The sequence below is a fragment of the Nerophis lumbriciformis genome, linkage group LG20 (genome assembly GCF_033978685.3).
Source record: "Nerophis lumbriciformis linkage group LG20, RoL_Nlum_v2.1, whole genome shotgun sequence".
Classification (NCBI taxonomy): Eukaryota; Metazoa; Chordata; class Actinopteri; order Syngnathiformes; family Syngnathidae; genus Nerophis; species Nerophis lumbriciformis.
The window spans coordinates 13,607,508-13,622,500 of NC_084567.2; the positions used below are offsets into that span (position 1 = coordinate 13,607,508).

The window sequence follows — 14,993 nt, forward strand, 5'->3', positions numbered from 1 at the left end:
CTTTGGCTTGTGTGACGTCATTGTTGACCCAAAATGGCGGAGTCGGAGGAAGATGTGTTGGTCCAGAGAGTTGTTAAAGATATTACCAACGCCTTCAAAAGAAACCCCAACATGTAAGCGTGTTTTTTCTTATGAAATGTCGTCAAAAGTACGTCTTCCGCATCCAGTTAGTCTGTAAAAGTCGGCGCCTTATTAGACCATGGACGAAGTTGCCTGTTTTCATCGATACATAACATTGGAGTGTTGATGACGTCAGCATCGTTACTTGCCTATCTGCTTAACAAATGCTCCAGTCACTACTTTGTCACCTTTTAGCACCTGTCTTGTAGTGCATAACATTTTTTTTACTCATGAAATAGAATGTTGTGAGTCCAAATGTCAGCGCAGGTCTTACTGTGATGCCGTGGTGTTCTAAAATAACTCCTTATAGCATAAAATAAAATATAAAATAATTGTGGTGCTGTCCTCCAGTGGTTTACTTCTTATATAAATGGGAGAACTTTTTAATGTTGCTTTCAATGACGTAATGTCCAACCTGTCATGTATACTTGCCAACCTTAAGACCTCCAATTCCGGGAGGTGGGAGGGGAGGAGTATATTTACAGCTAGAATTCACCAAGTATATATAAGAAATACTTGACTTTCAGTGAATTCTAGCTATATATATATATATATATATATATATATATATATATATATATTATTATATATATATATACATATATATATATATATATATATACATATATATAAATAAGAGAAATACTTGAATTTCAGTGTTCATTTATTTACACATATACACACACATAACACTCATCTACTCATTGTTGAGTTAAGGGTTGAATTGTCCATCCTTATTCTATTCTCTGTCACTATTTTTCTAACCATGCTGAACACCCTCTCTGATGATGCATTCTGCTTCGTCTCCTTGTTGTGTGCGCAGTTGTGCACTGCACTCTCTAAAAGCCGTAGATGTTATTGTCACATATGCATGTCCAGTAGATGGCGGTATTGTCCTGTTTAAGAGTGTCACAACATTGCTGTTTACGGCAGACGAACTGCTTTACGGTAGACGAAAACGTGACTGCTGTTGTTGTGTGTTATTACCGCGCTGGGAGGACGTTATGGTCCGCATGGAGCTGGAGGGGGCGTGGCCTCCAGCTCCGCCTGAATTTCGGGAGAAAATTTGTCCCGGGAGGTTTTCGGGAGAGTCGCTGAATTTCGTGAGTCTCCCGGAAAATCCGGGAGGGTTGGCAAGTATGGGTGTGGCCCCGGGTTCTGTTCTGGGGCCTGTTTTATTTCTGTTGTATCTGATGCCGCTTGGGAAGTTGATCAGTAGTTTTTAAAAATGTTTCTTAGCATTTCTATGCAGTTGATATTCAAATGTTATGCTCCCTCAATGATTCAGAGTTTCACTTTTTATCCCTGTTCTTGGAGTGCGTATCCTGTATTAAAAACTGGTTGTCCTCAAATTTCCTCCAGATAAATTCAAACAAAACGGAAACTCTGATAATTAGGGATGATGTTCGAAAACCGGTTCTCCCGATGCTTCGATAAGAAAATCCATGGATTCTAATCCCTTTTTGAGAAACGGTTCCCGTTATCGAAGCCACTATTAGGGATGATGCTCGAAACCGGTTTTCCCGGTTGTTCGATAAGAAAAGAACAGAGTCCTCAGACTCGAATCCCTTTTTGAGAACCGGTACCCGTTATCGAGACCACTATAGTAAAGAAAAAGAGTTGGTTCTTTATTCGAAACCCTGGGAACGACTCCCGTCCCGACAAGAAATGCCCCGTGTGACATCACAAGAAATGACGTCATTTGTCATGGTGGGGTGCAGCGTGCTGCGGTTAGTTCCCGAGACGCAAAAGTGACGGCTCCGGACGAAAGCGTGCAGGTAGGAGATGATTTATTTCTCATAAATCATACACATTACAACAGACAGGAACGAAACAAAAGGAAAGCGTGCCGTTCGCACGAGAAGCTAAAGCAAAAACTTACTTAGCACAGGAATACTAAAAGCTAAGGTAACTTTAGCACAGGAATCATGCGCTCGAAAACCAGAATGCCAACGTAACTGTTGCAAATGCAAACAATGAAGCCACGACGAGTGACCGGAAAAGGCAGGCTTAAATAGAGTCTCTGATGAGTAACAGATGCGCATACAAGGCAGGTGAAAATCATAAGTAACCATGGTGACTAAAACAAACCCCCGAAGTGCACAAAACAACTAAGGAAGTCCAAAACTAACAGAACATAACTAAACAAAACATGATCCGACAAATGTATACATCATTTACTGACCTTTTTATAATAAAATATCTGTGAATTAGTATATACAAGTTTTGTCATATGTAATTAATTAATTCAGTCATTATTAATATACTGAGATGAAGAATATCTTATTTTCAATAAGGTTGAAAGTATTTCTCATAATTCTTCTTCTTTGTACTTTGTAAGCACTGTTCACACACAACGGCAGTGACTAGGATGGCGGAAGCAAGGATCGAACCTGGAACCGTCAAGTTGCTGGCACGGCCACTCTACCAACCGAGCTATGCCGCCCCACATCCGGTGCACCCGGAACAGTCCATATCACCCCCGTTTTATCCAGTCTTCATTGGCTTCCAGTTAAATTCCGCCTTGAGTTTAAAATTTTAGTCCTGACATTCCGTGCGTAGCATGGTGGGGCCCCTCAGTACATCACTGACTTGCTATTCCCCTACTCTTCAGGCCAGGGTCTTCTAAAGATCCCGAAAACTCGTTTTAAAACCCGTGGAGACCTGGTATTCCATGCTATAGCTCCCAGACTCTGGAACAATTTCCACCTGTCTCTTCGTAATCTTGACCGTGTTGAAACTTTTTCAAAGAACATTTGAAAAATTCTCTTTTTAGTAAAGCTTTTAGTTAATGTACCTTTTAACTATCATTTTTAATCCACTTTGTATCCTTTTTATGATGTTGCCCCTTTTGTTTTAAATTGAATTGTTTTACTTTACCTATGTTTTGTACAACGCTTTGTGATGTTATCTGTGAAAAGCGCTTTATAAATAAAATGTACTTACCGTATTTTTCGGAGTATAAGTCGCACCGGAGTATAAGTCGCACCAGCCGAAAATGCACAATAAAGAAGGAAAAAAAACATATATACTTCGCACTGGAGTATAAGTCGCATTTTTTGGGGAAATTTATTTGATAAAACCCAACACCAAGAATAGACATTTGAAAGGCAATTTAAAATAAATAAAGAATAGTGAACAACAGGCTGAATAAGTGTACGTTATATGACGCATAAATAACCAACTGAGAAGGTGCCTGGTATGTTAACGTAACATTATGGTAAGAGTCATTCAAATAACTATAACATATAGAACATACTATACGTTTATCAAACAATCTGTCACTCCTAATCGCATAATCCGATTAAATCTTATACGTCTAGTTCATGGGTGTCAAACTCTGGCCCGCGGGCCAAATTTGGCCCGCCATGTAATTTCACTTGGCCCTTGAGGCGATATCAAATTAACACTTGAGCTGGCCCTCCGATTATATACAGCGGCGGTGCCGCGGTACCACCGCATTCACCGCTAATTCTCATACTTTGGTGGTAACGGGGGTGTATTTTGTAGCGTCCCGGAAGAGTTAGTTCTGCAAAGGGTTCTGGGTATTTGTTCTGTTGTGTTTATGTTGTGTTACGGTGCAGATGTTCTCCCAAAATGTGTTTGTCATTCTTGTTTGGTGTGGATTCACAGTGTGGCGTATATTTCTAACAGAGTTAAAGTTGTTTATACGGCCACCCTCAGTGTAACCTGTATCCTGTTGATCAATTGTGCGTTGCATTCACGTGTGTGTGTGCGTACAGAAGCCGCACATGTCTCGTGTCTGGGCCGGCACGTTGTTAGAATGGATGAAACGCGGACGTTAAAGGCAATGCCTTTAACGCCCCCAAGACTGTGGTCCGGGTGGACTACGAGATATAATGACTGATGAACACCTTCGTTCGACAATGAAGGTTGCCTCAGCTCAAAGCCTGAACTCCGACATTAATGAACTAGCATCCAAGAAAAGATGCCAGGTATCTGGCTTGGGCACATCAGATTAGATCAGTGTTTTGCAAACTGATCTACTGGCAAACTGGTTGTTTTTTTCATTGTTATTTTATTTTCAAATTTATTAGCCTGTGGAAAAAGTTAATGTTGATATTCACCTCAGAAGGCTGCAAATAGAAAATAGGTATTCAATTTTTTTTTTAATTGTATTTGATATGCCATTGATATTTTTTTATTACTATTATTCGAAACTCGATTTTGCATGTCACTATAAAGTTAAATAAGCCTTGCTTGTTCAATATTTAATGCAAAACTTGTTTGGGTCCCTGTTAAAAGGTTAATTTGTTCAACCTTGGCCCGCGGCTTTGTTTAGTTTTAAATTTTGGCCCACTCTGTATTTGAGTTTGACACCCCTGGTCTAGTCTCTTACGTGAATGAGCTAAATAATATTATTTGATATTTTACGGTAATGTGTTAATAATTTCACACATAAGTCGCTCCTGAGTATAAGTCGCACCCCCGGCCAAACTATGAAAAAAAACTGCGACTTATAGTCCGAAAAATACGGTATTTACTTAGAACTTCTTGACAGTGTTTCATGTCACCGCCATCCAAATAAAAGGTCAAATGATGTACAATTGCGAATAAACAATGAAATGTACCTTACACTGTACACCAGGGGTGTCAAACGTACGGCCCGCGGGCCTGACCAGGTTTTATCCGGCCCGCGAGATGAGTTTGCTAAGTATAAAAATGAGAATGAAAAATTTTATGAAAGAAACTGCTGTTCTAAATGTGTCTACTAGATGTCGCAATAGCAATTCTTTGTAGATGATGCTACATATGTAAACAAAAAAAATAAACCACATAATTTTAGTTCACCACTCAAGGAAAATGAGCAAACAACATAAATAACATACTGTAATTTCATTTCATTTTGATATTATTTTTTTATCTTGATGGATAGAAAATTACCACCAATGAGTTGTCTGATGAACATTATCACATAATTTATTCAGAAAGTATAAACAACGACATATAAAGGTAGAATACCATTAACCGCAACATGTAAGTATAAAAAAAACAACATTTGTACATTTTCAGAATGTGCTTGTTCTATTTTTAAACAAAGAAAAACAATCTGAAGTTGTCTTTATTTTTAAGTTATCGTGCAGTGATTTTACCAGTCCGGCCTACTTGGGAGTAGATTGTTCTCCATGTGACCCCCGATCTAAAATGAGTTTGCTGTACACAATGACATCAAACACGTGCTTATTAGCTGAATGCACTTTTTAAAATGTTTCTCTCCGCAGCGATGAAATCGGTGTGATTCCGTGTCCGGAGGCGCGCTACAATCGCAGTCCCATCGTGTTGGTGGACAACAAGCTGGGCGTGGAGAGCTGGTGTGTCAAGTTCTTGCTGCCGTACGTCCACAACAAGCTGGTGTTGTACCGCCAGCGCAAACACTGGCTGGATAGGGAAGGTAACTGACATGTAGTTACAAGTTTGTTAGTTTTTTTGCTGTCTGATTTAATTTCCACAATGTAACACGGTACCATAAAATAGACCAAAAAGTTTCCTCTTTGAACACTATTTTTGCTGTCTTATTTCATTTCCACAATGTAACACGAGACCATATTATAGACAAAAAAGTTTGAACAGCCCAGGTTTATTCCATGCATCCATCTTCTTTTGCTTAGGTCGGGTCGCGGGGGCAGCAGCCTAAGCATGATTTATTACTGGTCTATGTACCGTATTTTTCGGACTATAAGGCGCACTTAAAATCCTTTCAATTTCTCAAAACTCGACAGTGCGCCTTATAGCCCGGTGCGCCTAATGTACGGAATAATTTTGGTTTTGCTTACCTACCTCGAAGCTATTTTATTTGGTACATGGTGAAATGATAAGTGTGACCAGTAGATAGATGGCAGTCATACGTGTAGACTGCAATATGATGGCACTCACACATAAGAGATACATGTAGACTGCAATATGACTCAAGTAAACAACACCAAAATGTTATATGTTCCATTTGAAAATATAGAACATTACACACGGCGCTCAAGAATCCATCAAAAGGTTTTAGTACGATTTTGGTAAGCTATGAAGCCGCACCGCTTGATGGATTGTACTGTGCTTCAAAATACGAGTGTTGTTATGACGTGTGTATAAGGTAAGACATATTATCTGGTGTTTTGTTTCGCAATATTATGCAAAAGCAACTTTTCTTACCTTCTGGTACTGATCTGTATTTGGGATCTGCATAAGTCCTGAAAATTTGCGAGCGTCCGCCTTTATAGTCCGTGCCAACACCGTAGTCGATAAGCTTCTTGTTTTTCTCTATCTTCTTCTTATGGGACATTCATCCTCCGCTGTTGCCATTTCTAATATAAAGTAGTGTAAAGTTCTTACTTATATCTGTCAGTAGACTTGCCATGAAATCGCTAAAACATACCGGTGTAGTGAGTTTACATTATTCACCCAAGGAACTGTAGTTCTTCGAGAGTTCCGGGCGGACGTTTTTTTACGGGACACATTTCGGGCGTTGTTGTTGCACTAGTGATCCACGGATGAGGAGATGCTGCTCCGTTATTGATTGAAGTAAAGTCTGAATGTCATTAAAACAGTTAGCTCCATCTTTTGACACTTCTTCCACTCCCGTCTTCCAACGCTACACCGCTACAACAAAGATGACGGAGAGAAGACGCTGTCGAAGATGCGCCACGTAAATAAAACCACCCACAAAACGGCGCATCCTGAAGCGACTGTCAGAAAGCGACTTGAAGATGATCTGTAAAACATCATCTATGCAACATTTTGACCAAGGAACCACCATCACATGTTATGTAGACCACAGGGGAGTGACTTACATTTAGAGAAAATAAATAAATAATATGACCCCTTTTAATGCGCCTTATAATCCGGTGCGCCTTTTGTATGAAAGTAGACCTGACTCGACCCTCTCTTCGGCAGTGTGCCTTATAATCCGGTGCGCCCTATGGTCCGGAAAATACGGTACTCATAATAATCTGCCCTCCATGACGGTTAATCCAATTTCAATGTTGGCTTCTCATGATCATAAAAATATAATCGTAAGAAACAATACTGAGCTTGTATAAGTAGAAGGGATGAAAGAGCGTCTACTAGAAGTTTGAAGTGTCACCATGGTTACTACTTTTATTTTGACACAGCGCTAATACAATCAATAATGACTGGATTCAACAAAAAAGTAAAGCATGTGATTTCCGTGTTGACGTAACCGCTGAGGGAATCCCATAATTGGCCAATAAAAGGGAATCTGCTGTTAAAGTCAGAATATTAGGGACATTTACATACATGTGAGAGAAATGTTGTCATTGTGAGGAGAAAGATGTGTTGGTAAATAATCATTCGTCCCCGAAACACGTCCTGAACTAAACAATGTGGAGACGGCCACTTCGAAGTTGGAAGCTAAAGCTAGCAAGGGCAATCCATAAACCCACAAAACACATCTCACCTGTCGTGTTGTTGTGAACGACATCATGGATGTAACATCAATGTACAAACAATCATACACCCACAACACATCTCATCTGTTGTTGACTCACAGTAGAACTCTTGAAATAGTACATAATAAGAGATGATGTTGTTAGTGTGACTCACAGTAGAACTCTTTAAATAGTACATAATAAGAGATGATGTTGTTAGTGTGGCACATGTGACACACAGTAGAACTCTTTAAATAGTACATAATAAGAGATGATGTTGTTAGTGTGACACACAGTAGAACTCTTTAAATAGTACATAATAAGAGATGTTGTTAGTCCGACACACAGTAGAACTCTTTAAATAATACATAATAAGGGATGATGTTGTTAGTGTGACACATGTGACACACAGCAGAACTCTTTAAATAGTACATACGAGATGATGTTGTTAGTGTGACACATGTGACATACAGTAGAACTCTTTAAATAGTACATAAGAGATGATGTTGTTAGTGTGACACATGTTACAAACATTAGAACTCTTTAAATAGTACATAATAAGAGATGATGTTGTTCGTGTGACACATGTTACACACAGTAGAACTCTTTAAATAGTACATAATAAGAGATGAAGTTAGTGTGACACACAGTAGAACTCTTTAAATAGTACACGATAAGAGATGTTATTAGTTTGACACACAGTAGAACTCTTTAAATAGTACATAAAAGATGATGTTGTTCGTGTGACACGTTACACACAGTAGAACTCTTTAAATAGTACATAATAAGAGATGATGTTAGTGTGACACATGTGACACACTGTAGAACTCTTTAAATAGTACATAATAAGAGATGATGTTGTTAGTGTGACACAGTAAAACTCTTTAAATAGTACATCATAAGAGATGATGTTAGTGTGACACGTGACACACTGTAGAACTCTTTAAATAGTACATAATAAGAGATGATGTTGTTAGTGTGACACAGTAGAACTCTTTAAATAGTACATGATAAGAGATGTTAGTGTGACACATGTGACACACAGTAGAACTCTTTAGATAGTACATAATAAGAGATGATGTTGTTAGTGTGACACATGTGACACACAAAACTCTTTAAATAGTGCATAATAAGAGATGATGTTAGTGTGACACATGTGACACGCAGTAGAACTCTTTAAATAGTACATAATAAGAGATGATGTTGTTAGTGTGACACACAGTAGAACTCTTTAGATAGTACATAATAAGAGATGATGTTGTTAGTGTGACACATGTGACACACAAAACTCTTTAAATAGTGCATAATAAGAGATGATGTTAGTGTGACACATGTGACACCCAGTAGAACTCTTTAAATAGTACATAATAAGAGATGATTATGTTAGTGTGACACACAGTAGAACTCTTCAAATAGTACATAATAAGAGATGATGTTATTAGTGTGACACATGTGACACGCAGTAGAACTTTTAGGCTGCCACACATCCAAGAAGTTTTTTTGAATGATAACCTTTGTCTGTCTCTCAGCTTTGGTAGATCTCACCTCCACCTTGTTGCTGCTCCATCCTGACTTCACCACCGCTTGGAACGTCAGGTACTGTCCAGACCTGCATGTTGAGTCCACACCACCGTACCTGACTCGCCTGATGTCAGTGCTGCAACATCTTTGACACTAGATATATTTATAATTACACATGCTTTTATATACATGTTTGACACTACATATATTTTAACCCTCAACCCAACTACATATAGTTGGGTTGAGGGTTAAAATATATGTAGTGTCAAACATGCATACTTTTATATGCATGTTTGACACTACATATAGTATATAATTACACATACTTTTATATACATGTTTGACAGTACATATATTTATAATTACACATACTTTTATATACATGTTTGACACTATATATATTTATAATTAGTAATTATAAATATATATAGTGTCAAACATGTATATAAAAGTATGTGTAATTATTAATTACACATACTTTTATATACATGTTTGACACTATATATATTTATAATTATATGCATGTATGTATATAGTGTCAAACATGTATATAAAAGTATGTGTAATTATTAATTACACATACTTTTATATACATGTTTGACACTATATATATTTATAATTACACAGAATTTATATACATGTTTGACACTATACATAGTATAGAATTATACATACTTTTATGTACATGTTTGATACTATGTATAGTATATAATTACACATACATTTATATACATGTCTGACACTATACATGTTAAATAATTACACATACTTTTACATACACGTTTGACACTATATATAGTATATAATTACACATACTTTTATATGCCGGTACTTGTTTGACACTACACATGCTATATAATTACACATACTTTTATATGCATGGTTGACACTATATACATTTATAATTACACATACTTTATATACATGTTTGACACTATATATTTATAATTACACATAATTTTATATACATGTTTGACACTATATATAGTATAGAATTCTACATACTTTTATGTACCGTACATGTTTGATGCTATATATAGTATATAATTACACATACTTTTATACACATGTTTGACACTATATATAGTATAGAATTATACATACTTTTATATACCGTACATGTTTGATAGTATATATAGTATATAATTACACATACTTTTATATACATGTTTGACACTATATATGCTATATAGTTACACATGCTTATATATACCGTATTTTTCAGACTATAAGACACTTAAAATCCTATAATTTACTCAAAACTCGACAGTGCGCCTTATAACCCAGTGCGCCTAATGTACCGAATACTTTTGGTTGTGCTTACCGACCTCAAAGCTATTTTATTTGGTACATGGTGACATGATAAATGTGACCAGTAGATGGCAGTCACACATAAGAGATACCTGTAGACTGAAATATGATGGCTGTCTTTCATAAGAGATACATGTAGACTGCAATATGACTCAAGTAAACAACACCAAAATTTGATATGTTCCATTGAAAATATAGAACATTGCACACAGCGCTCAAAAATCTATGAAAATGTTTTAGTACGACTTTGGTAAGCTATGAAGCCGCACCGCTTGATGGATTGTACTGTGCTTCAACATACGAGTATTATTATGGTGTGTGTGTGTGTGTGTGTGTGTGTATAAGGTAAAACATTATCTAGCATTTTGTTTCGGAATATTATGCAAAAGCAACTTTTCTCACCTTCTGGGACCTGCTGATCTGTATTTGGGATCTGCATAAGTCCTGAAAATTTGCGCACGTCCGCCTTTGTAGTCCGTGGCGATGCCGTAGTCGATAAGCTTCTTCTTTTTCTTTATCTTCTTGTTATGGGACATTCATCCCCCGCTGTTGCCATTTCTATTATAAAGTAGTGTAAAGTTCTTACTTATATCTGTCAGTAAACTCGCCATGAAAGCGCTAAAACATACCGGTGTAGTGAGTTTACATTATTCACCCAAGGAACGTTAGTTATTAGAGTTCCAGTCGGGCGTTTTTTCACGGGTTGCACTTGTGGCGATGCTGCTCCGTTATTGATTGAAGTAAAGTCTGAATGTCATTAAAACAGTTAGCTCCGTCTTTTGACACTTCTTCCACTCCCATCCTTGCACGCTACACCGCTACAACAAAGATGACGGAGAGAAGACGCTGCCGAAGGTGCGCCACGTAAATAAGACCGCCCACAAAATGGCGCATCCTGAAGCGACTGTCAGAAAGCGGCTTTAAGATGATCTGTAAAACATAATCTATGCATCATTTTGACCAAGGAACCACCATTACATGTTATGTAGACCACAAGGAAGTGTTTTCAAGTTAAAAAGTTGTGGTGGCTCTGTGAAAGGAAACATGTCAGTATTTTGTCTCTTCTTTGACTTGTACAGGAAGGAGTTGCTGCAAAGTGGAGTCTTCCACCCTGACAAGGACCTCTACCTGGCCAAGTTGGCACTCACCAAATTCCCCAAGAGCCCAGAGACCTGGATACATCGGTAACAAAGCACTCACTCAACATCGGTAACAAAGCACTCACTCAACATCGGTAACTATGCACTCACTCAACATCGGTAACAAAGCACTCACACATCGGTAACTATGAACTCACTCAACATCGGTAACTATGAACTCACTCAACATCGGTAACTATGAACTCACTCAACATCGGTAACTATGAACTCACTCAACATCGGTAACTATGCACTCACTCAACATCGGTAACTATGCACTCACTCAACATCGGTAACTAGGCACTCACTCAACATCGGTAACTATGCACTCACTCAACATCGGTAACTATGCACTCCCTCAACATCGGTAACTATGCACTCCCTCAACATCGGTAACAAAGCACTCACTCAACATCGGTAACTATGAACTCACTCAACATCGGTAAGTATGCACTCACTCAACATCGGTAACTATGCACTCACTCAACATCGGTAACTATGAACTCACTCAACATCGGTAACTATGAACTCACTCAACATCGGTAACTATGAACTCTCTCAATATCGGTAAGTATGCACTCACTCAACATCGGTAACTATGCACTCACTCAACATCGGTAACTATGCACTCACTCAACATCGGTAACTATGAACTCACTCAACATCGGTAACTATGCACTCACTCAATATCGATAACAAAGCACTCACTCAACATCGGTAACAAAGCACTCACTCAACATCGGTAACAAAGCACTCACTCAACATCGGTAACAAAGCACTCACTCAACATCGGTAACTATGAACTCACTCAACATCGGTAACTATGCACTCACTCAATATCGGTAACAAAGCACTCACTCAACATCGGTAACAAAGCACTCACTCAACATCGGTAACTATGCACTCACTCAACATCGGTAACTATGCACCGATGTTGTGTACTGCTGTAACATAAAGTAACACAAGTGTTATGTACTGTTGTAACATAAAGTAACACAGGTGTTTTGTACTGGTGTAGCATAAAGTAACACAGGTGTTGTGTACTGTTGTAACAAAGTAACACAGGTTTTGTGTACTGCTATAAAACAAAGTAACACAGGTGTTGTGTACTGCTGTAACATAGAGTAACACAGGTGTTGTGTACTGCTGTAACACAAAGTAACACGGGTGTTGTGTACTGCTGTAACATAAAGTAACAGGTTTTGTGTACTGCTGTAACACAAAGTAACACGTGTTGTGTACTGCTGTAACAGGGATGTTGTGTATTGCTGTAACATAAAATAACAGGTGTTGTGTACTGTTGTAACATAGAGTAACACGGGTGTTGTGTACTGCTGTAACACAAAGTAAGACAGGTGTTGTGTACTGCTGTAACACAAGTGTTGTGTACTGCTGTAACACAAAGTAACACAGGTGTTGTGTACTGCTGTAACATAAAGTAACAGGTTTTGTGTACTGCTGTAACACAAAGTAACATGTGTTGTGTACTGCTGTAACAGGGATGTTGTATATTGCTGTAACATAAAGTAACAGGTGTTGTGTACTGTTGTAACACAAAGTAAGACAGGCGTTGTGTACTGCTGTAACACGGGTGTTGTTTACTGCTGTAACATAAAGCAACACAGGTGTTGTGTACTGTTGTAACATAAAGTAACACATGTGTTGTGTACTGTTGTAACATAAAGTAATACAGGGGTTGAGTACTGCTGTAACAAAGTAACACAGGTGTTGTGTACTGCTGTAACATAAAGTAACACAGGTGTTGTGTACTGTTGTAACATAAAGTAACACAGGTGTTGAGTACTGCTGTAACAAAGTAACACGTGTTGTGTACTGCTGTAACACAAAGTAACAAGTGGTGTGTACTGCTGTAACATAAACTAACACAGGTGTTGTGTACTGTTGTAACAAATTAATACAGGTGTTGAGTACTACTGTAACAAAGTAACACAGGCGTTGTGTACTGCTGTAACATAAAGTAACACAGGTGTTGTGTCCTGTTGTAACATAAAGTAACACAGGTGTTGAGTACTGCTGTAACAAAGTAACACATGTGTTGTGTACTGCTGTAACAAAGTAACACAGGTGTTGTGTACTGCTGTAACACAAAGTAACACAGGTGTTGAGTACTGCTGTAACACAAAGTAACACAGGTGTTGTGTACTGCTGTAACATGAAGTAACACTGGTGTTGTGTACTGTTGTAACATAAAGTAACACAGGTGTTGAGTACTGCTGTAACAAAACACAAAGTAACACAGGTGTTGTGTACTGCTGTAACACAAAGTAACAAATGTGTACTGCTGTAACATAAGGTAACACAGGTGTTGTGTACTGTTGTAACATAAAGTAACATAGGTGTTGAGTACACAGGTGTTGTGTACTGCTGTAACATAAAATAACACAGGTGTTGTGTACTGTTGTAACATAAAGTAACACAGGTGTTGTGTACTGTTGTAACATGAAGTAACACAGGTGTTGAGTACTGCTGTAACAAAGTAACACAGGTGTTGTGTACTGCTGTAACACAGGTGTTGTGTACTGCTGTAACACAAAGTAACAAGTGTTGTATACTGCTGTAACACAAAGTAACACGGGTGTTGTGTACTGTCAGACGCTGGGTACTGCAGCACATGCTGAGAGGAGGCTCAGCAGGGCTGTGCGGTGTGAAGGGTGAAGGGGAGCAGGAAGAAGCAGAAAGGAGTCAGCAGATGAGTGAAGATCTGACAAGGAGTCTCCAGCGAGAGCTTCAGGTGTGCTCTGATGCTGCTTGTCGCTACCCCAGCAACTACAACGCCTGGTCCCATCGCATCTGGGTGCTGCAACACATGGCCAAAGGAAATGTCAAGGTATGACTCCTGTCTGTCTACACAGGTCAGAAGCAATTCATTGTCACATCAACAATGACATCCTTACAGAAATATACAGTAGCTGCCATCATACAGTATCTCGCTTTTCATACGTCTATCATTCACTTGTACTTGAAATACAAAGAGGAACTGCACTTTTGTTGTCACAAACCTTATGTAAGACAGGAACACATATGTTTTTAATGTTTATGCATTCTAAATTATAAATAAACACTAGCAAAAGCCAGCTAACAATCAGAATCAGAATCAGAAATACTTTAATAATTAACATTTTCAGCACAATCCCTTTCAGACAAACATTACAGGGAGACAGAACGGGATCGCTGACGGGTCTGCGATCCCGGCGCCCCTTACAAAAAACGGTGAGAAACAGGTAAACGCTGGAAACGGGGGGAGAAAAAAAAAAAAAGAAAATTCAGTCTAAGCCTGGGCCCCTGGAGAGGAGGTCCAGACTGAGGCCAAGGGGAAAAAACTCATAGCCATAGCACACATAAACATGTGTGTAAGAGGGAAACATCAAAGAACACAAAGGACATTAAAGACATTAAAGGCCTACTGAAATGCGATTTTCTTATTTAAACGGGGATAGCAGGTCCATTCTATGTGTCATACTTGACCATTTCGCGATATTGCCAT

General features: G+C 38.5%; 1 protein-coding gene across 1 annotated transcript in view; it reads left to right on the forward strand.

The window, feature by feature from the left end:
* ptar1 (protein prenyltransferase alpha subunit repeat containing 1) overlaps positions 1-14,993 on the forward strand; it is a 23,602-nt gene continuing 8,609 nt past the window's right edge. The window contains exons 1-5 of the mRNA XM_061981033.1: positions 1-113; positions 5,364-5,533; positions 9,047-9,113; positions 11,429-11,533; positions 14,102-14,336. Coding sequence (XP_061837017.1) covers positions 34-113; positions 5,364-5,533; positions 9,047-9,113; positions 11,429-11,533; positions 14,102-14,336 — 657 coding nt within the window. The 5' untranslated portion in view covers positions 1-33. The remainder of the gene's footprint in view (positions 114-5,363; positions 5,534-9,046; positions 9,114-11,428; positions 11,534-14,101; positions 14,337-14,993) is intronic.